The sequence below is a fragment of the Mus pahari genome, chromosome 14, assembly GCF_900095145.1.
Source record: "Mus pahari chromosome 14, PAHARI_EIJ_v1.1, whole genome shotgun sequence".
NCBI classification, from domain to species: domain Eukaryota; kingdom Metazoa; phylum Chordata; class Mammalia; order Rodentia; family Muridae; genus Mus; species Mus pahari.
Window position 1 is genome coordinate 36,402,851 of NC_034603.1, and position 23,171 is coordinate 36,426,021.

General features: G+C 49.1%; 2 protein-coding genes across 5 annotated transcripts in view; both read left to right on the top strand.

Annotated features, from left to right (window-relative positions):
* Pik3r6 (phosphoinositide-3-kinase regulatory subunit 6) overlaps positions 1-7,585 on the top strand; it is a 52,026-nt gene extending 44,441 nt beyond the window's left edge. Inside the window, exons 18-20 of one of the 4 annotated variants that reach the window (XM_021212989.1) lie at positions 498-616; positions 6,148-6,260; positions 6,779-7,585. In XM_021212989.1, the coding sequence (XP_021068648.1) occupies positions 498-616; positions 6,148-6,260; positions 6,779-6,932 (386 nt within the window). In that variant the 3' untranslated portion in view covers positions 6,933-7,585. The remainder of the gene's footprint in view (positions 1-497; positions 617-6,147; positions 6,261-6,778) is intronic. The other 3 variants (XM_021212988.1, XM_029546084.1, XM_029546083.1) reach the window with 3 other exon arrangements.
* A 3,685-nt stretch (positions 7,586-11,270) lies between these two features.
* Mfsd6l (major facilitator superfamily domain containing 6 like) lies at positions 11,271-13,342 on the top strand. Its single transcript, XM_021214112.1, has one exon. It carries the CDS (start codon positions 11,404-11,406, stop codon positions 13,180-13,182), a length of 1,779 nt encoding a protein of 592 aa, XP_021069771.1. The 5' UTR covers positions 11,271-11,403; the 3' UTR covers positions 13,183-13,342.
* The last annotated feature ends 9,829 nt before the right edge of the window (positions 13,343-23,171 follow it).

The window sequence follows — 23,171 nt, forward strand, 5'->3', positions numbered from 1 at the left end:
AGAGAGGCAGAGAGGCAGAGGCAGAGGCAGAGGCAGGCAGACCTCTGTGAGTTCAAAGCCAGCCTGGTCTACAGAGTGAGTTCCAGGATAGCCAGGGCATCACAGAGAAACCCTGTCTCAGAAAAACAAAACAAAACAAAACAAAACACAAAGAAAGGCAAAGCCTAGTGTGGGGGCTATGCCTTTGGTCCCAACTCTCAGGAAACAGGGGCAGGTAAATCTCTGAGTTCCAGGGCTACATGAGACCATTTTCTCAATATGTAACTCTGGGGTTTGGAGTAGTGATCACTATGGGTTCAGGAACGTGGTTGATTCTCCAAGGAAGGAGATGGGAGAAGAAGAAAGAACAGAAGCTTGGTTAGGGTCAACATGGACCAGGAACCCAGAAGAGGCTGAGGGGCGGGGTAAAGCAGCAAAATGGAAAGACAGACATACAGGGTCTTCTTAGGACCCAGAATCTCCAAATCCCCACTCACGTACCCCCCCATTTCTTTCAGTTTCAGGGTTCTCCCACTGTACCTCACCAACTGCTGCTTCTGCCACAGACTGCTCCTGCCTGCACGTCAGTGTGACAGAGGTGGTCAAGTCCTCCAATCTGGCAGGAAGATCATTCACGGTGAGTTTGTATGGACTGGAAAGGGGGGGGGGGAACAGGCATCTGGCAAGGGAGCGCAAGGGGAAGGTACTCAGAGAGGGGGAGCTGATGGTGGCCCTTCATGCCTGCTGTGGGACTTTCCAGTCAGTGTGGGCAATGCAAAGGCTCTGCGGTGTAAGGCAGGCACAGAGCCCCTGTCTCCCTTCCATCTGCAGCCCATTTGAGAACTAACACCCCTGCCAACCACATTCACCCATACATGTCATCTCAGCCCCTCAACCGGACTCCTACATAGCAGCTCTCATATCCTCATTGCCTCTCTGACCACCCCTTGCCCCTTGGCTTTGCCTTGGCTGACATTTAGTGATCAAGGTATGAGACTCACCCATTTTCTTCCTCTCCGATGGCCTCTCTCAACTTCACTTAACCCTTAACCTGACCTCAGAGCCCTGTGATCCCACCTGACCCACGCTCTCACTGACACGGACTCCTGTGCACGACCCACCAGACAGGCCAGATGCTGAGAGCTTCTGGGATCAATCCTGCACCCACACTGACCAGGTCCCAGCAAACTCCTGCTCACCCAGAGCATTGATGTCACTCAGCACCTTTCTTGTTGGTTCTTGGAGTCTCTCTTCACTTTCTCTGCCTTTGATTCCTCTCTCCCCCTGCTCCTTCCTCTACAAATAGATGCAGGTCTTCTTTCCATCCTAGAAACAGACAAGAAACTCGACCTCGGTTGTGCTTTCTCTCTGGCTGCCAGATGCAGTTCATTTCTCCTATGTCACTCAAGCTTTTAAAAAGATACTTCTTGGGGACTGGAGGGATGACTCAGTGGTTAAGAGAACTGACTGCTCTTCCAGAGGTCCTGAGTTCAATTTCCAGCAACCACATGGTGGCTTACAACCATCTATAATGGGAACTGATGCTCTCAATGGTGTGTCTGAAGACAGTGACAGTGTACTCAAACACATAAATAATTACTTTAAAAAAAAAAGATATTTCTAGAAGTTTGAGGCCCTTATCCAGGACTCCTTTGCCTGCAAGCTATGGCTTTTTGCTTACCCCTTTGCAGCAAAGTCACCTCCATATTGCAAAGCCACTGTCCCTATTCAGTCTTTCCATTTTTTCTTTGCATGGCAATGTTGTCATCTATATGTGGAAAATAAGTTTACTTGTAATCTCAGTGCATGGTTAGGATGACTAGTAACATTTTTGAGTATCAAATAAATACTTTGGTTTTTCATTATATGTTCATATATAATTGATAGATACAGTGAATAATTGTCTATGGCAATGTTTTTGCTCAAAATATGTGAAAGGCATATGAGAGATGTCTGTGAGTTCAAGGCCACTTGGTTTATATAGTGAATTCCAGGGCAACCAAGAGAGACCCATATAATATCTACATATTACATATTATATCATATTATATTATATATGAAGGCTTTGTGCATATGTCTTGATTGGACCTTGTTTATGTCATTAAATATTATTTTATAATGGTTGCATATACCTATAATGATTATTGAAATGTTTTTTGTATGATTCAGTAATTATAAGCATGCTGTGGTAAACACACTTAGGGTTAAACAGATGCTAAAACTCATGATTATGTTTTAAAAAGCCTTCCCTAGTGAGCTAACAACCACACGTCAGGACATTTCACCACACTGGTCTCCACACCCCACCCCCATTGCCATGTGTGGGCACCGATTTTTGAAGGCAGCCAATACACTACTAGCTGACTTGTTTCAACTCTGTGACTCTGATCATCAAAATTTTGATTGTTTCAATCTGGATTTCTGTCACTCCAAATTAGTGACAATGATTTTTTTCTCATGTTTGCTGACAGCCGTTTCTTTTTGTTTATTTCCTGTGTGTGTTCTCACCTATACTGAAACCATGGTATCCTGGTTTTATATGAGAATATCATCCTTTTGTTCGTCTCTTGTGTTTGAGATATTTTCCCCAAATTTGTTCTTCAATTTTTTTTTAATTTTTATATTTCAATTTCCTGCCTGAGAGTTTGAAAATGTTTCAGAAATCCCACCTGTAGCCTTGGCCAAGTTATCATTGTCCCCATAGCCTTTTGCCTGCACTTGTGACAGGACGCAGGGGCTATGTACCTGGGAGACCTGACCTGATGCTCTTCCCTTCCCTCAAGATCTTCCCTACCCCCTACTTCCTAGTGAGCTGGGTACCCCACCTTTGTGCTCTCCCTTTAACCCAGGGGACACAGCCACGGGGACACTGCAGCTCTGTAAATGGCATGGGGCAGGGCCTTCATCTTGATGTTTCCAGCACTCATTGTATCTGGCACACAGCATGTTGCTAGTCACCTAGAGCTTTGAGCATCTCAACCCTGAACTGGTAGCTCACCTTCTCTGAGGCCAGCGATCCGTGGTATTCGAGCTTTCATTGCTCAGAGACACACCATCTTGGGTTCAGCTCTACCTTAGCCTTGGACAGTATGGTGTTCAAGCTTGAAGCTGTAAGGTAGGCCTTGGCACCTTGACTGAAGCTTCTCTTTGAGAGCCAGTTCCTCTGCTAAATGACCTCATTAAGGAACCTGGCCAGGGGCTTTTGGCTCTCTAAGCAAATCAACCCAGCAAGTTCCTGTTTTTTTATTTCTTTCTGACTTGCCGAGCAAGATTCCAATCGCTGTGTTTCCTCTCCCAGAATGCTGGCAGGTTTCACTAGATGGTAAGCAGCGAGCCATGGAAGGGAAGTTCTTGGTGAGCTGGAGGGAAGGTGTTCCCAGCTGGGAACAGCAAGAGCCCTGTGGCTGCCTACGCAGTCTTGTCTTTGGCTGGATTGGATACTAGATTGACAGCAGCAAGGCAAGGACAGAAGAAAGGAGGCTTTGGGTATGGAACACAGCAATGCCAATGGGGAATGGAAACCTTGCCTGTCCTCCATCTTGACAGCATTGCAAAACCTGCGGCTGGCCCTTGCCACTGGCCTGTATAGGTGCATTCTAGGTGTGTGTTGCCTTTATAATCCATAGCCTAGGAGACCCCAGAGGCAACTGCAACAGACAGGTGTGTGGGAGGAGGCTAGTGGTCATCTACAGTGTGAGTCTGGGTTGTGCCAGACACCTGAAGTACCCTGTAAGCAGCAGGGAAAAGAACACTGAATTAGAAATGGCGTGTGCTGAGACCTTCATTGGGGGAGCTCAGAAAGCCACACCCAGATCCTCGGATCTCCTTCTCTTCACTTGGGCAACCCCCATTCCTTCAATCATCGTCTGTAAAGTGAATAACCCCGGCTTCCCTTGGGCCACTCCATGTACAGGATCTTATCCTTCTGCAGCTTTTGTGGGTGCTCCTGGAAGGTGACTAGTGACTCCCCCAGTGTAGACAACCATCTGGTTAACTGTCAGTTACTGCCCACTGGGCTCCACGGCCTCTTCCCCTGCCCATGACACATGAGGGTCTCCTGCATGAACAGGCATCCCCTTTCCCCTCTGGCACTCTCAGCCTTGGGGGTCTGCTCCTCTCCATCTAATGGAGGCTCTGGTGTGTCTTTCTTCTGTCGGTGCTCACTTTTTCAGATTCACATGAGGGAAGAAGAGGAAAGGGGTTTAGGCAGGAGACAGAGAGAGAGAATGGACAGTAGGTTTCCTACTTCATCACTAAGATCAATGTTTATGCTTACACTCATCTGGAAATATCACAATGAACAGGGACAACAACGATAATAATGCCAACCCAACACTAACACAGTGCTCTGTCCCACACACTGTTCTGTGCACTAGTTATGTAGCTTTGGCTGGCTTGGGACTCACAGAGATCCACCTGCCTCTGCCTCCCGAGTGCCATCTACTGGAGACTTGTGGACCTACCAGGGGCCACGCCCTTGAATAAAACTGACTCTCCGTGCCCTGGAAGCCATCCCCTGTCTGTGAGCTCCTCGCTAAGGATGAGCTCTAGCTTGCATTTCTGTTCTGGTAAAACACTCACCAAAAGAACAACCTGGAGAGGAAAGGTTTTATTTCAGCTCATAGCTTACGATCCATCACTGTGGGAAGCCAGAAAAGTAACTTAAGCAAGAACCTGGAAGGAGGACCTGAAGGAAAGATCATGGAGGAATACTGTTCACTGATGGCTCCTCAGCCTGCTTTCTTACATAGCCCAGGACCACTTGCCCACAGTAGACTGGGACCTCCCAAATCAATCCCTAATTTAAAAAAAAAAAAATGCTCCATAGAGTTGCCTATAGGCCAATGGATAGAAGCGCTCTCTTAATTGAGAATCTCCTCCTCCCAGGACTCTAGTTGGTGTCAAGTTGAAAGAGTAACAAGCACGAGGTTCCTGAACCCCTCCCCCTCCGTGCTAGAACGTTGACTGGCTTGATCGTGTGCAGGTCTTGTGCCGGCCACCAAAGCTGCTGAGTCCTGGAGTGCACTGCTCCTGTCATGTCCAGCAGATACCGGTCAACTCCAGTTGTCCCCGACCTCTGACCTTTACACCCATTCTGCCCCCTGTGTAATTACTGTAAGCATCCAGGGTTGAAAACACTTGGGAGGAACCATCTCAGAGGCTTCCTGACACACTGGGGCTGTCTGTGTACCACCCAAAGCTCCTGCCTGTTGTCAGTGTTTACCAGGGACAATTGACTGAGAGAAGAGAGACTCTGCAAGATAGATTCAGGCTTCTTAGCAGCATGGGATCAGCCTCTCAAGGACAGAGCGCTGCCAGCTTCCTGGAAGCTCTGTATACTGTTACACGAATGCTAAAAGCACAACTCAGTTTCTGGCACACTGAAACTTCTTATCTGATCTAGGGGCTGCCTTGAACCGACCATCACCTAAGCAATTCTCAGCTGTAGGAAACTTCGGGACTAAGTTAAGGAAAGGCTCTGAGAAGCCTTCGAAAGAACAGCCCCATAAAATCTTAGATAATCACAGACGAAAGACTACTTCCAAGTTTAGATGCTATCAGTCCAGATTCATGACGCGTACATACAACAGGCTCTGCTGAAATTCTGCTACAGTCTGGGTGGGGGATGGGACTTGGCAAGGCCCTCCTGGAACCCACAAGGTTCTCTGTTCCATAGGACGGGCCTCTCTGGAAGTCAGTCTGTCTGGAGTCAGAAGGGCGTCTAGGGGCTGCTTCCCACTAGCTTAGAGTTTTATTTCACTGTTTTCCACACCCCCTACCTCTGATTGCCCCAGGTGAAGAACTGTGCATATAATTTACTGCTGAGAACTGGGGTCAGCTGGCAATACAGTTGCTGTAGAAGGTGCTCGAGATCCACATGGACACTCTAATTTGATAACCCAGCATGCACTGCCCACAGCATTCTGATTTGTATTCACAAACGAAGCATAGCAGGTCAAGAGACGAACTGCAGAACTGAAGCAGCATCCAAGAGTGAGAGCAACCCAGAGACAGTTTATGCAGTCGCTGCTCAGTCACTAGCAGGAAAAGAGCAGGGACCTCTTGGGATATACAGAAGAAACATGCACCAGCTCCCAGGGTAGGAAGTGTTGGCAGAGCCAACTGCTGAGCAAAGGTGACATTTATATAAAGTCTTCTCTGATGTAGACATCAACCAACACCTTCCGGACATCCAGTATCCAAGTCCAGAGCCAAGACCAGAGGCTGCTCACACTGTGGCTGGACAAGGACGGTCGGCGGACTTTCAGGGACGTGGTCAGGTGAGTGGGGCTTTCTGCTCCTAGGACTCCTGCCCCCACCGGGAAACTCTGAACGCCCACAGTCTCCTGCCTGGGCCCAGGCTGCTTATCAGGCTCAGATCTGTGGTCAGGCAAGTTTTAGGCCACTCTTATGACGTGAGGCTAGTGCTAAATGTTCCCAGGGCTCCTCGGGGCACACACAGCCTGAACATCCTCCTGTTTCAACCTCGCTGCCTGTACTGATCTTTCATCACAGGCTCCCCTTCTGGGGCATCTGTACCCCCATTTTGTGACTTTTGCAAGTTTTCCCCAGGGAGGTAGACACCAAGACACAGTGGCCTAGATCCAAGCATCTCCCCCACCATCAGAGAACCTCGCTGCACGAGGACCTCCTTCTCTGATTTGTCCTCTGTCTTCTTTTTAACCCTCTCTGTGTGTTCCCTATAACAGCTGGTCTACCTTTTAAATGGGATCTATCTTTTTAATCAGAGAAAATCTGGTTCCTGATTATCTTCTAAGCTGGTCTCTCCCCACTGCAGATTTGAGGCCGGTCCCTGCCCAGAGCCATGTTCACGGACCCAGAAATCCAAGACATCAGCACTCAATTCGCACGGGCAGGAGACAGAGAAGAACATGGCCAAGCCCAATTCTCTTCTGATGCCCATCAACACATTCTCTGGCATCATCCAATAAGCTTACCAGGACAGTGGGAGATCTGGATCCAGGGGCAGCAGACCCACGAAGAAGGAAACACTACCTACCCATCCACAACATGTACACTGACAGCCCCACTGGGCAGCTCTGCTTGGACCAGGAGCCAGAGAATGCCTGGGAATTAAAAGAGCCTGGATTGTAATGAATAAGGGGCATGTGATAAAGATGGACCCAGCCCAAGGCTGCCAGATTGCTGGACAAAGTTGGAATGAGATGAGCTGATGCATACACAACCCAGCTTCTTCTAGAAACATCTTTCTTGGGATGATGTTCATTTCCCATTTCTCATCCTCCATCCACTCCAGCTCCCTAGGGAGTCCTGAGAACTGGTGTCAGATAGCCGCAGGTATAGCTGGTGCTTCAGCGCTAGAGCACTTGCCTAGTGTATAGGAGGTCTTGGGTTTGACCCCAGTATATAAAAAGGAGGACAGAGCTGATGGGTTCACTATTTGTACAGCACCCTGTGACTGAGGAAGGAACAGGAAATAGGTCGTGAATACTGTTCCTATTCCCTTTTGACTCCATACCATTCTTTCCAGCTCTCAGGCCCTGGTTCGCCTGTGCCAAGGTGGGTCGGTCTGTCTCAGTAAAGAAGCGAGTGATAGTCTCAATAAAAGCACACTAAAGTGTTACTGCTTCCGTGTGTGTGTGTGTGTGTGTGTGTGTGTGTGTGTGTGTGTGTCACATTATATGTATGTAGGTCAGAGGACAATTTGTGGAAATTTGTTGTTTCCTTCCACAGTGTAGGTCCTGGAAACAAAACTCAGGTTGTCAAACTTGGCGGCAAACACCTTTACCCACTGATCCATGACCACAGCCCTATTTACGCTGCACAGGAAGTCAGAAGACAGAACTTAATCTAACCAAGTGAATTCACTTAGGCTGGGTAACAGTCTTGTGCCGTATTCATCACTGCGGTCCATTCCCCTACTCTCTCCTCTCCTCGTTTTTTTCTTAACTTAAAGACTTTCTCAAGCAGAGGCAGGAATGCAGGGTACCTTCAGGAAAGCCAGAGCTTAAAGAATAAGAGAAATTGACGTTTCAAGTAAAGAAGTCAGACATGGTCTTAATTAGAGTTTTACTGCTGTGAACAGACACCATGACCAAGGCAACTTTTATAAAGACAACATTATATTGGGGCTGGCTTACAGGTTCAGAGGTTCAGTCCATCATCATCGAGGTGAGAGCATAGCAGTGTCCAGGCAGGCATGGTGCAAGAAGAGCTGAGAGTTCTACATCTTTATCTGAAGGCTGCTAGAAGAAGACTGGCTTCCAGGCAGCTAGAATGAGGGTCTCAAAACCCACACCCACAGTGACACACCTACTCCAACAGGGCCACACCTCCAAATAGTGTCAGTCCCTGGGCCACACAAAGCCATAGTAGTGTTCTTGGCCCTATGATCCATGGCCTCATGACTACAGAGCGGGGGAGAAATACAAAAGGTCCACGGGAGTTAGACTTGAGCCCCTTCTTGTCAACTAGATGGAGTCCCTGGGCTAATGGGATCCTTTGAAGCTGGGAATCCATATTAGTTACTTTACTGTCGCTGTGCTAAAACGTCATGAGCAAAGAGCAACTGTAGAAAGAGTCCGTGTTGGCTCAAGGTTCCAGAGGGATGAGAGTCCACTGTGGCAGGGAGGAAAGGCAGCAAGCAGCAGGCCGGCATGGCAGCAGGAAGCTGAGAGCTCACATCTTCCAACACAAGCATGAAGCAGCGAGAGCAAACTGAGAGGCAGCTTTAAACTCTCAAAGCCCTTGCCAGATGCACACGCCTTTAATCCCAGCACTCCAGCAGCAGAGGAAGGTGGATCTCTGCGAGTTCCAGGGCAGGAGGGAGTTTCAGGACAGCCAGATCTACACAGAAAAACCCTGTCTCAAAAAAACCAAAAACCCCAAAGAAAATAAACTCTCAAAACCTGATCCTAGTGACATACTTCTTCCAGTAAAACCTGCTAACTGTCCCACCACTACCACCAAACAGCGCCACCAACTGGGGGGCCCCCCGGCATTCAAATATCTGAGTGTACAGTGACCATTCTCATTCAAGTCAATATAGAATGGGGGGGGTGGAGGGAGAGTAGCAGTGGCATTTTATCTCTGACCTCATTATCCCAGGAACAGGGGAAAGTCCCATGACCCATTCTGTGAGTAGGGCTCGGGGTTAGTTTAGTATACACACCCAAAGGCAGTCTAGGCTTACAGAAAGTCTCTGCTCGCCCACGGGCGTGGAAAGCAGGGAATGTTTCCTGCGGTAGCCAGAAGCAGACAAGCCCAAAGGGTCTCAAAGAGTCAAGAAATCAGCTGTGGGAAAGAGCAAGTGGGGGGAAGGCTGCTGAAAGAGGCGCTGGGGGGGGCGGGGCGCAGGCAAGCGGGCAGGTGGGAGGGAGGGGCTGGCGGGGGGAGGGGGCGGGGAGCGGGCAGGTGGGAGGGCGGGCTTAGTGGTTTGAAACTGGTAACGACCACAACAACCTCACTGAGTCTGACCTGGGATTTTCTGTTTTTCTGAACTGAGGTAATGTGAACTGCTTCAGACCAGTTTGAACATTCACAGTCACACAAGCATTAGGTTTTTGTTTTGGGGTGTGTGTGTGTGTGTGTGTGTGTGTGTGTGTTTAGGTTTGTTGTTGACATCTTTGAGACAGGATCTCATATAAGTAAGGCTGGTCTTAAACTCCTGATTCTCATGCTTCTACCTCCCATGCTTCTACCTCCAAGTGTGGGATTATATGACTAAACCTCCACACCCATTGCTCAGTTTTTTTTTAAAGATGTATTTATTTATTATATGTAAGTACACTGTAGCTGTCTTCAGACACTCCAGAAGAGGGAGTCAGATCTTGTTATGGATGGTTATGAGCCACCATGTGGTTGCTGGGATTTGAACTCCGGACCTTTGGAAGAGCAGTCGGGTGCTCTTACCCACTGAGCCATCTCACCAGCCCTTTGCTCAGTTTTGTAAACAAGGTCTCACCTTACAAAAGCTAGCTGAGACTGATGGTGAACTCCTGATCCTCCTGCCTCCATCCCTCAAGTGTTGGACTCAGGCATGCGTCACCATACCCAGCTAGCAACTCTTAGTTTTTAAATTTTAATTTAATAATGTTTTAATCCTTAGGTTTTAAGTCATCAGTAAGAGCCTGTTAGTCATATGGTAAGAGAAAATGCAGAGGATCTTAGCTCTCTACCCATCTACCGAGAAAGATGGTACTCAGTCAAATTTAGCTACACATACATATTGGCTGGCAAACACACCCCACTCTCCAGTCCACGGCCAAATTAGGTGCATTGAGCAAACCTTGAATGAAAAATGGACCAAATCAGAACTGGGATACAGCTCAGTGGCAGAGTGCATGGAGACCCTAGGTCTGAGAACAAATAGTTCCCACATCCGTAGCTAGATGGTTGGCCATTCTGGAGGAAAGCCTATGGTGCACCCCCAAATGATTTCAAGGGCTCAAATCTTAGTTCAGTTGAGAAAGAAAATGCCTCTGGGGAGAAAAAAATCTGGGCTCATTTCTCATGACCTGGATGCCACTGAATTCACCTATGGAAACCTTTACTAGGCTAATAAACCATGTCTTTTGACCTGCAGTTTTTAAGTATCTGTAGTCACTTCCTCTACTGAGGTTCAAAGCCAGCTAAGAATCTCTGGAGTGCACTCCCAAATAGGGCAGGCAACAGCATTCTATTGACTGTAGATGAAATTTTCCATTGTGTTCATACTGCCTGGGGCTATGAGGTGCTACCAGGATTGGATATAGGTCTAAGGTCTGGGAGGCAAAATGTCTGCCTTTCTGGGAGTTTTAATGCCGATGGAAAAAAATAAGGTAAGCAGAAGGATTATAGACAAAAGTGCACTTGATAATAGCAAGCAGGGGAGGGGAAGTGTGAGTCCTGGTGATGGTCAGACAGGATTGGGATTTCACTTACAATCAACAGGACCAACTCTGTGGATCGCCGCTGACCAGTGGGCCTATGAATACAGACCTGAGGACGAGGGATGTGTGAGGACCAGAGAGAGATGTGCAGATGTTGTTCACTTCATTCTTCTCTTCCCGGAAACATCCCCATCCTGACCCTGACAGTTTCTCAGGGCTGGGGCAGTTCAGGCGCCCAGCAGCACCTGTGGTCAGAACGCGCCCAGCGAACCACAGGGCGTCATCCATTAGGTGGCGCAGGTGAGGCGCAGGTGCAACAGGTGCGACAGGTACAGTCAACAGGTGCACGGGCTCCGCCCCCGCCGCGTCTCTCTCTTGGGGCGGGGCCACTTCCGGGAGGGTGGCCGGACAAGGGGGGCAAGTAGCCGTTGGCTAGGTGACAGGAGGTGACGCAGTTTGGCTTGCAAGGAACCCTTAGCCAGCGATTCTCCCTTCCCAGGATATGGAGCGCCCCGCGCCCCGCATCTAACTCAGTCCTGTGCCCTTCCGGGTCTGACGGAATCCCGTAGCCATGAGCCCCAACCCTCAATGGGACGTCCCCAGGGCACTACGGGTGGCCAGGCTCTTCCACTTGGTGTGCGGAGTCCGGGATGCCTGTGTGACTCCGTTCCTGACCCTCTACCTGAGGCAACTGGGTGTGGCCGCGCCCTGGGTGGGCATCCTTATGGGAACCAAGCACCTGATCGCTACCTGCTGGACTCCCTTCTGTGCCTTCCTGGCCAAACGCTACCAGAAAAGGAGAATGTTTCTGACTGGCTCATTGCTGAGCTCCGCAGGCGCCAGCCTCATGATGGTCCTCGTCCCACCGGTGGACAGAAATCTGGTCAACCACTTTTGTAACGGAAGCAGTCGAGTGGCCACCACTGTCCTACCCCTGGGGGTCACACAAACTGTGATCATGACCCCTGCCCAGGGGTCCGTCTCAAACCACTGGGCAGGAGCACCCAACCACCCAGGCAGCAGGCACACCAGAGATCTGGACACTTCTGGCTTTCCAAATGGATCTGAAGGAACATTTAGCGGTCTGCAGACCTATTTAGTGGGCTCTGTTGAAGGAGCCAGGACCACTACACAAGGCCTCCATCTTGTCACTTCTGGGTTGAGAGATAATTCCCAGAAAGGGACTTTTGAGGTGGGCAATGTTACCCCGAGTCTAGTTCCTGGAAGTACAGCTCTTGGAGGTCCCGTCAACTTGTCAAAACCCCAGGGGGATATCCAGACCCCCGATCACTCCTCGAAAGGGTCACCGTGGACTTTCATCCTCTCCTTGGGGTTTGTGGTATTCTGGGAACTTCTGGCAGCCCCTCTGGAGCAGGTGGCAGATGACAGTCTTTATGAATACCTGGATTTCGTAGATGCCACTGACCGGAACAGAGACCTGTGGGTGTGGAGACTGTTGGGTGTATCAGCAGGTGTGTGTGGCGTCGCAGCCTTGGTGGGGTATCTGGAATGCTTCCTTGTGGCCAATGGTCCTCAGGGTGTGATTTATTTCTACAGCTACTCGCTGGTCAGTACCCTGGGCTTAGCAGTGAGCACTGCTTTTCCTATTCCCAGAGACCAGCAGCAGGGGCCCAGCTACAAAGCCATCAAAGCTCTGTCCCTCATACGGGGTGACTCCCGCCTCATCCTCCTGGCCTTCACCGTCTTTTGGATAGGAGCCGCCGCCAGCACTGTGCAGGACTTTCTGTTCTGGCACATGAAGGACCACGGCAGCAGCGAGCTGGTGATGGGTTTCTCAGTGGCTCTCGGCTTGCTAGGAGAAATTCTGTTTCACCCGTTCAGAACTCTGTTGCTAAGGAAACTGTCTAGGGTGGGTGTGCTGGGGCTGGGGCTGGGCTGCCTGGCCCTGCAGATGCTTTACTACTCTTTCATCTGGAGCTGGTGGTCTGTCCTCCCTGTTCAGATCCTGAGCACCATCAGCAGCGGGGCTCTGTGGTGGGCGGTGGAGGCCTCCATAGAGGACCTGGCCTCCTCTGGGATGGAGAGGTCTCTGAGCATCATGTTCCGGGGTCACTTTTATGGGTGCGGCTGCAGCCTAGGCAGCTTTGTCGGGGGCTTCGTAGTACTGCGCTTCGGTGTAGCTGTGCTCTACGAAGCCTGTTGTGTGGTCCTGTTGCTTTGGCTGGTCTTGTTCCTGTCCATCCAGCCCAGGCTGCCCCAAGAGCAGAGGATCAACTACTCAAAGCTGCTAGCTATGGAAGGGAGTGACTCCAGTGACTCCGAGCAGGGGTCAGAAGGGGACTGGCTGGTGAAGGCCATGAGGGAGGAGCACTCGGACTGGAAGGGCTGAGAGGTGAGAGCATGCTGGCGCAGGACAGCACTCACGGATGCCAGGACCCGTGCCCTGCACTGCAGGGAGCCTTGGGGGAAGAAGCTATGTCTATGCCAAAGGCACAGCAGGATCTGCGCGTTGAGTGATTTTATTTTGTAGTAAAAGGAGATTTTTTTTTTTTTTTTACTTTTTTATGTGTTTGTATACGTAAGTGTTCATGGGTTTTTGTTTTTGTTTTTTTTTTGTGGGTGCACATGCTGGCTCTGTGTGTGTGTGTGTGTGTGTGTGTGTGTGTACAGGTCACTAAGACAACCTCAGGTTGTCATCCTGGGGGACACCATCCACCTCATTTAAAACAGAATCTCTCACTGGCCTGGCGTTCACCGTTTAGGCAAGGCTGGCTGGTCAGCAAACCCCAGACTCCTCCTCCTGCTGCTGCTGCTGCATCTGCCTCCCATCACTGGGCTCTCCCATCACACACACCACCAGGTCTGCCATTTTCACATGCATTTTAGAGGTCAGACTCTGGATCTTCTGTTTGCAAAGGCTGCTTTATCAACTGAGCGGTCCCCTCAGCCCAAGGCGGGTTGTTTTTTTTTTTTTTTTTATTGCTATGCAAACTGTTTAGAATATGGGAGAAAGAACACACTTGCCTTTGTGTTTGCTGATTTTTGACCTGGGAGGCTTGCAAGGGCTTTCAGTGTAGGACTCTGGTGCAACTGGACCCAGCAGTGGCACAATGACAGAAGAGGCGACATTGAACTGGTTATGCATGGAAGGAAACTGTACCCGAGGGATGCAGTGGGCAGAGAGGAAGTTGGTCTAGATGGGTCATGGGCCTTCCTGGAGGTAAGAGAGACACTAGCTTAATCCTATAAAAGCTGTGCTGAGGGCAGATAAGGAGGCACCCAACATTGAATCCTACCCCCAAGTTTCTTACTCTAAATGTATGTGCCACAAGGAAAGGATGCCAAGAATCCCGTATTCCACCCTGCATGAGCACATGGAGATTTTTAACATCTGCCTTGATTAGGAGGTAGCATTACCAAACCTGTTCTGACTCTTCCAAGCCTTTACTCCAAAAGCAAGTTGTTTGTTTGTTTGTTTGTTTGTTGTTGTCTGAGACAGGGTTTCTCTACATAGCCCTGGCTGTCCTGGAGCTCACTCTGTAGACCAGGCTGGCCTCCAACTCACAGAGATCCACCTGCCTCTGCCTCCCATATAAGTTGTCCCAGCTTAAAGTTGTGAGCTATCAGGCCTGGCCTTAGAGGGCAGGTTTTTTTTTTTTTTTTTTTTAACATCCTAATTCTTCTGTCTTATAATGAAAACAATAGAAACTGGACAGATGGCTGGGTGGCTAAGAGCACTGGATGCTCTCCTAGAGGACCTGAATGTGATTTCCAGCATCCGCATGTGGGATCACAACCATCGGTAACTCCAGTTCAGGGAATCTGATGCCCTCTCTGGCCTCTGTAGGGACAGCAGGCATGTGGCATGCAAACATACCAAAACAAAAACAACAAAAAAATGCACATTTTTTTAAAAAAATTAAGAAAATGTATATTAAATTTAGGAGCCTTGTTATACAAAATGCAAAAAATGATTCACAGATGAAGAAAAGGAGGAGACGAATAAATGTTCACTGGTTGGGGTATTTTCTAGGGTTTGCCTTCTGTTCAGTACTCTCTGTGAGGCCTCATGGTACAGATAATTAACACAAAATCACCTCTGCTGTCAACAGACTCATTTGTCTCACATCAACTACTGGGGGGAAAGGCTACCCAGAGCTGATCGGTGCTCCGTGATGGCAGAGAGAGCCTATAATACTGTCCCCTCAGGGCCCTGCCACACTCAACCTCCCCCACGTCTGTAATCACGAGGAGACAGCAGCCTCATCGCCAGGCCCCTCATCTGCTTCCCAGCTGTAAAAAGGGTAAAAATCAGGGACAACAAGGCAACAAGAGAAACAGAACTGGGGAAGCAAAGGTCTTCCCTGAGGTCCTTGACTGACTTCTGTATAAACTGTGTCACATGGCCAGCCCAACCGTAAGGGAGTCTGGGAAACTGGGTGTTTTTAGTTGTTATTTATTTGTGTGTGTGTGTGTGTATGTGTGTGTGTGTGTGTGTGTGTGTGAGAGAGAGAGAGAGAGAGAGAGAGAGAGAGAGAGAGAGAGAGAGAGATATGTATGTGTGAATGAAGGCACCCATATTGTACCACAGAGCACAGGCAGATGTCAGAGGGCAGCTTTCGAGGTCAATTCTCTCGTTCACCATAGATTCCAGGGGTTGAACTTGGGTCCTCAGGCTCCTGCAGCAAGGGCTTTGCCTGCGCAGCCATCTCCCTGGCCAGCCTGGTAGCTGCTGAGTCCTTTTTCCAGAGCAGAGTGGCGTCCCAGAGAGATCCTGGGTTGCAGGAGGCAGAAGATGGGGTGGGGACCGTACCATCGAGTCGGGTCATCTTCTGCAGGCACCCAGATTTCCGCCACTCTGAAGCCTCGGCTCTACTCACCTGAGGAAGCCGGCTTCTCCACAGACATGTCTTCAACCGTTTGAGCCCCCCACGAGGAAGCCAGCTTCTCCACAGACACGTCTCCAACCGTTTGAGCCCCCCACGAGGAAGCCAGCTTCTCCACAGACACGTCTCCAACCGTTTGAACCCCCCACGAGGAAGCCAGCTTCTCCACAGACATGTCTCCAACCGTTTGAGCCCCCCACGAGGCTGGCACGCAGGCAGAACAGTCACATAAAATTTAAGTTTTGGGGAAAAAAAATCTTCCATTTTACAAACGAGAAAAGAAAGCCTTAGGAAAATCTCACATCGGGTCACAGGTCAAGAGCATCGCTCATCCATCTCCTTATCCCAATTTTGGGACATTTTCTTCTGTGCCAGACCCTCCTAAGCTTAGCTGTCCCTCCAAGTCTGAGAGTATACAGGAAGAGATGGACTCCCAGGAGTCGTCAGGGCCTCCTGGGTGGGAACTAGAATTCTCTATGTCTATCCCAATCTCCAAGTGGTTCTGATGTGGTTAGCCAAGCCCTTGTCCATTCGGTTCCTCTTTCCGTGCCAATCTACCTCACCAAACGCTTTCCCGGTGACTACAGGCCAAACACAGTATCTGTGCTAGTCCATTCATCTTTGCTCTTGAGCTTCACCATCAGCGCCTACAGTTTACAGGTGACAAAGCTGATGGGTGACTTACTTGAGGTCCCATAGCTAGCAGGTGGCAGGATCAGACTTCGGCTCCAGTCTGGTGGCTCCAGGGCCTGAGACTTCTTTTCGCCTTTGAAAGTTAATTTTTTGTTTGTTTGTTTGTTTTCAAAGAGTCACATGAGAAAAGAAAAAAAAAGTTAGCTTTCCCTCATCGTACAAATATACAAAAGCATAAACTTTCTCAAATGTTGTGTGAACTCTCCTGTGGAGATAAACAGACGTCTGTGTGTTCACCCAGACAGGGTACCACAGAAATGGTTCTACTCAAGTCTAGCCTGGTGAACCATGGAGTGAATTAGGGTTACTTACAGGATTGTGGGCAACTTAACAAGCAGCTATACCAGTGAAGAAACTGTCTTACAGCGTTCTCTAACTGCCTCTGTCTTCTCAGAGAGAGAGGCCTTGTGACCCCTTCTTCACTAGCAGCTATCAACTGGCCATGTATCGTCCACGATCCGTGACAGATGTCAGCAGGTCCAGGTGTGAGCAGGCAATCATAGCTGCTGAGAGCTCAAGAAGGCAATGTCGGAGCTGGAGAGATGCATCGGGTTCAATTCCCAGCACCCACATGGCAGCTCACAACTGTAACTCCAGTTCCAAGAGATCTGATGCCCTCACACCAATGCACATAAAATAAAGTTACATAAATCATTTTTAAAAAGAAAAAAAGGGGATGGTCATATTCTGTCCAGGGGCCAACATCCTTCTCATCCACAACACTCGGAGGTTTAGCATGAATACCTAAAAACAAACCAAAAAGAAAGAAGGAAGAACATTCAGTATGGATTTTACATTTCTCTGCTTGGAGTTCTCTCCCATTTAATACTAATATTTCTTCTTTCAACATTTGTTACCCAAAACAGGATGGGGAGAGGCTAGGTGGGAAAAGCAGATCTGTTGGATGGTGAAACTGGACAGGAAGCTGCACCCGCATCCTGTGTGGGGCTTGGTGCCAGCATTCATGGATGCTGGGGGAAACTGGTCCTTTCCTAAAGAATAAAAGGAAGTGCTCTAATGTCCAAGCCTGGGGTTCAGTCCTTCTCTCTCGCTCTGATGTTTCTCCTTGCTGGTAAGGCCATGGCTGTGCTTTCTGCCTTATTTCTGAATGGTTACTGTTTCTTCAGGTCACAGCTGGTGGTGAAGGTGGTCTGAGGTCACTCAGCCCTCTTGCTGGTGGCCAGGGCAGAGTTTTCAGTGGCTCCTCACCTGCTTTGGTCCCTTTATAGTCTTGTGAAAAAGCATTTGGCTACATGGATAGTTGAGGGGATGCTGGTATTTGCAGCCAGCAGATGGCTGATTTGGACCATCTGCTACTGGCTCTCCATCTCTCTCCCTCCCCTCTCCAACAGCAGGTACAAGTCATGACAGAGGAGGTCTCCTGGGGTGCCTAGAGTGGCAGGTTTGATTCTGGACCTGAAGCTGTGTTTCTCTCTCCAGTCTTACCAGCATTACAGGAAGGCCCATGGTGTCTGCAAAGTAGCCATGGCCAAAGCGGCTATGTCCATCGGGCGCAGAACCTCAGGGAGTGATTCCCTTCCATGGGGACCCCATCTGGGCCAGTGACAAAGGCTCCTCCCTGCCTTTCTTCATCAGTGGCACCAAAGTCAGTGTTTTCGTTTCCTACACGGTGCAGAATGCGGGCTTTTCCTTGGATGTTTCTTGATAGCAGTCTGAAATGCCAACGCATCTTTTGTGTCATTTGCTGCCCACCTTGCGCTCTGGTGTCATTAACCCACTGCACTCTCTGCTTCCTTTGCTGGCACCTGACACCTGTGTAGCCATTTGTCACAGTTAGCACCCCTGATTGGCAGCATGGCCACCAACTCACCCTCTGAATCCATGCTTGCTTCACACATAAGAGAATCTCTCACTGAACCTGCAGAGCAGCTATTCGGCCAACGGTAGACATCGGCCAGTTAGTCCCAGGGATCCTCCTGTCTCTGCCTCCCCAGTGCTGGGATTATGGAACGCGCTGCCACTGTCTTCTAATGTGGGTGCTGGAAATCCAAACATAGGTCCTTGCACTTGTATGTGGCAAACATCTAACTGACTGAGCTATCAGACAACACAACAGGGTCTCACTATGCCACACTGGATGGTCTGGAACTCATGGGGTCCACCTGCCTCCGTCTCCCCTGTGCTGGGATTAAAGGTGTGCACCACCACACCCACCATCTATTTCTTTTAAATGTCCCCTAATGTTTATCTGCCATGCCAATGACCCTATTCCAGAGAAGCGACATTATTCTGGAGAGCTGGTTTGCACATGGGTGGGCTTACAGTCCCCTGCAATAATCTGATGTCACCAACCTCCTCCCCAAAATACGCACATCAGCTTTTCCATGTTCATTGCATCCCATGGACTGGAAAAGTACAGTGCCAAATCCCCAAACTGCAGCAAACCGTTGACCGGCCTCAGAGGAATAAAACAGATTTACAAGCATGAGATAGATTTCTTCCCCCCCCCCAAGTATTTTGCCTATTGCTCACATTTTAAATCTTCCCTTTACTCTGAGGTCTGTCACTTTGTATCATTAAGCTCTCAAAGAGCTCTTGATTCTGCTGCTGCCCCTGGTTGGTCCTTTGGCTTTTGCCTTCCGGCCAGGTGAAGCAGAAACTGGCTGCGGTACGGAGTGCGGGGGCTGGAGGAGGTGCTCTAGGACACACGGAAACCCTGTGGTCAAGCTGGTCCAGGGCCGTGCTCTTTGGTTCGGATAGAGCATGGGAGCTAAGCTGACTGGAGGAGTAACACCAACTGGAACTCCTCCCTGGGCCATGGAGCTAATGACACCACTCTGTGTGGCCGAGGAAGCTTGGAGGCCGCCATGTTGCTACCATAGCAAAACCTGGCTGGGAACCAAGCTGAAAACTTAGAAGGGAGGGGCAGACTAAGAAGTGGTAGATGGAGCTGGGCATTGGTGGCACACGCCTTTAATCCTAGCACTTGAGAGACGGAGGCAGGTGGATTTCTGAGTTCGAGGCCAGCCTGGTCTACAGAGTGAGTTCCAGGACAGCCAGGGCTACACAGAGAAACCCTGTCTCGAACAACCAAAAATAAAAAATAAAAAATAAAAAATAAAAGAAGTGGTAGATGGACAGGATGAGACCGAACAAGTTCAACATTTAAGCAGTGGATATTTCAAGAAGCATGGGGCAGGGAGGATGTTTTATTGACATTAAAACAAAACAAAAAACCCAAAAACAAACAAACAAACAAACAAAAACATATGAGGAGTGTGAGATAAACCGGCATACGGAAGAAGCAGGTGCAGGATCAAAGGCTCAGCTTTGGATTGTGACTTATATTCTGTCATCTCCTCAAACTAGACAGTCAGGGAAATGTCACAAGGTCAAAGTCCATCTAATTCTTATCTCCCAGCCTGGTGGCTCTTGGAGACATCATGACGTTCTGACAGTCATGGTTCTGGCTAATCAGAAAGTAAGTACCAAGCGAGCCACGGGCTGCTCCGCTCACATTTGTTTGGAGTGGGTTTTGTAGAATAAGTAACCCTAGTGGGGTGGGTGGAGTGTTAGGGAAAGTAGCCAAAGGCTCCTCAGCCCCACAACTTTAGAAAATGATGACAGTCATTGCCACCTCTTAGAGACACTCACTGCTTATTAGCAACCCTGGGCACTCGGGAGCTCTGTAGTTAACAGACCTACTTAGCTCTGTTTGATCTTAAATCTCTGCTTACTCTTGGCATCACAGCCAATCCCTACATACCACTGCCTGACGACATTTGCAGAAACGGTACTCCCTAGAAGATGTTTGGGAAATGCCGAAGTTAGCAAGTTCTGGGTGGCCTGGCTATTCAGAGCAAATCTGGGTTCCCCGGCTAGCAAACCTCTCTGACATTGTGCTAAGAACTTGACAAAGCTCCTCTCATTTAGTCAGAACACCAAATTTATGAAGTGAGCTATTACTCTGCCCTCATGTTATGAGTGACATGGATGAACTTCAGGAAGGTAAAAGTTCAAATCATATCTGTCCGACCTTGGAGGTTCATACTCTCAACTGCTATACTAAACCAATTTAGATAGTGAGAGACTACTCTGGTCAAGGAGCGGTTGTCTAGGGTAGGAACACAGCGGGGATAGCTTGTGTGGGGGTTGATTTCATATGAGGAATTATAAAAAAAAAAAAAAATAAGGCTGGACAGACGTGAACATCCTGTATGCCAAAGAAGGAAAGGAAGGGTGCGTAGTGGTTGAACTTTGCCTCTGTACCAGATATCTACATATAATCATGTTTGGAATTCCCTCAATGTTCAATTTACAATAAACTGGGGCTCGCAGAGATGAGCTGACTGAGTTGCCCAGGATCATAATAATTAAATGGTAGATTCATGGCTTAGGCGTACATATGACCCAGCAAAGCCCACAGCCTTCCTTTGGTCTTCCTCTAGTTTTTGACGCTTTCCTGAGGGCTGTGTTGTAAATGGTGATCTGGAGCTACACAGGATGCTGAGCAGGGAGATATCTGTTTTGGACTGACCATGGCATGTCCATGAGAGAAGGCACTGCATCCAGAAAGAGGGAAAGTACAAAAGAGCAACAATGGGGCAATGTTGACAGAAATGAGTCCCGAATGTCGCTCTGGCTGTGGACTAAATAATGAAACAAAACGGTTAAAAAAAAGAAAAGGGTTTCAGCAATCATGTGTCCATTAGCTCGGGAGCTCACAAAGCTGTCAGTACCAGATCTGAGAGCAATGTACACGATCATAAAATTAGAGGTACAATAGTGGCTGGAGAGATGGCTCAGTGGCTGAGAGCACTTGTCCCTTTTCTAGAGAACCATAGTTTATTTCCAAGCACCCACCCTGGGCAGTTCAGGCCTGTGACACCAGCTTTAGGGAATGAATGCTATGCCTTCTGACCTCCATGGGCACCTGCACACACCTAGCGCACACACACCCATACACATAAATGAAAAGAAAAAAATTCATTTCTGTTCTTCTAACCTGGTGCCAAGTCTCTGGTTCCATGCCCAGTAGGCACACGGAGCCCCACGCTCAGTCTACGGGCCAAGCGGCTTGTCCTCAAAGCAGGGGCCCCGCTGGTGGTGTCTGAGTCTGAGGAGTAACCTATGGGAGTTGATGCTTTTGTATGTATGTGACTCCAACATGGGACCATTGTTCAGGGGGCCGGTAGGGTTCTATGGCACTCAGTAAAGTTTTCCCCGGTCAACCAACCCCCACAGGCTGCAGCCTCGAGCATCTGCAGCTCTCTGCTCTTTGCAAGGGATGGGAACATCCTCTTAAGCCTGAAGAACCATTTTCTACCCCTCCCCCAGAAGTCAGAGTGTATAAAGGATTGAAAAGGTTCTAAAAGGAATGAGGGCAGAAAAAAGGGAAGCTGGGCCAGAGGGTTGGAAGCAGTCCACTAGGGGGCACCAAACATACTAGGATTCCACTTCCTCCAGGAACCTGGTCTCACGCCCTTCCCAAAGCTCCAGCGGGCGATGCCAGGCGGCCCCGAAGCCCATCGGCTCTCCTCTCCGAGGCTGCAAGAATAGGAAAACATGAGATGAAGCGTTGAGTTAGATTTGTTAGAGGCAGGAAACAAGTTAAAGAGAGGGATCTGAAAATCCGCAACGCAGATTCTCACTAGCATTGGCCAGCAAGAAACAGGTCGCACCAGCTCTGAGTAAACCTGGGCGTCGCTTCCTGAGAACACAGGTTACCCTGACGTCAGGCTGCTTTCTTTTTTTTTTTTTTTTTTTTTTTTTTTTTGGTCAGAGTTGGCTGGGTCAGTGCAAACGTTGAAACAGGAGAAATGACAGTATGAATCCCTTGCGACTCCTAGGGTGGTTGAAGGGTCACGTGAGGACAGAGTCACAAATAATAAGCCAGTTTCGCAGATGCTGGCTACCTGCTCCTCAGGCCCCTCCCCTCCGACAAGTTTCTCACCCTCCCCCGCTTTTGGTGTGAGTGATTTCGAAGGGGCTTCGTGGTGTTTACGAGTCTGATTCACTAACTGTTCACTGGATCCTCCATGAAGTGGAGAAGATGCGATTTGATGGCAAACAAGTTGAAGAAAATCCAAGAATCTCCGCTCTCATTGAATTAAAATCTCCTGCTTTGGGCATGGGTGAGGTGGCCCGGTGGGTAAAGGCAGTCAGCAGAGAGAAAAGGCACCCGGCAGAGCGCGGAGGTGTGTGGTCAGGGTCTAATGTGCGGACTGTATGAAGAAGCAGAACTTAAACACAACAGAGCAGTCTGCGCTAAGGCTCGAATAAGGTTTGTACTCTTCAAAACTCGCCTTGGGATGAGGTGCGGTCGTGGGGTACTGAGAAGGTGGGAACTTAATCTAACTGTGGTGTCTAGAGGTGGGACCTTACAGAGGTCATTGGGATTATGTAAGATTACCGAGGTGACTTTCCCATGGTGGCCTTAAGAGGAGACAGAGATAGAGGAGAGGGACAGAGATACAGAGAGAGACAGAGAGATGAGCAGATGACACACCCGCACAAGTCATGGGCTGTACTGGCTCCACCCTGAGAACAGGAACTCTCTCAGGTGGGTAAGATTGCTCCGCACCCGAAAGCACTAGCTTGCGGGAAGCCTGTGAACCTGAGCTTAGCGCCTGGAACCCACATAAGGGTGGGAAGGGAGAACTGAGCCCACAAAGTTAACTTCCAGCCTCCACACGAATGACGCATGAGCACCCTATATACTATACACACAATCACCACCACCATCACCACCACCATCACCTTCTTCTTCTTCTTCTTCTTCTTCTTCTTCTTCTTCTTCTTCTTCTTCTTCTTCTTCTTCTTCTTCTTCTTCTTCTTC

Excerpts from the sequence above, each read along its gene's own strand:
- Mfsd6l (XM_021214112.1), top strand. The coding sequence starts at position 11,404 with ATGAGCCCCAACCCTCAATGGGACGTCCCCAGGGCACTACGGGTGGCC.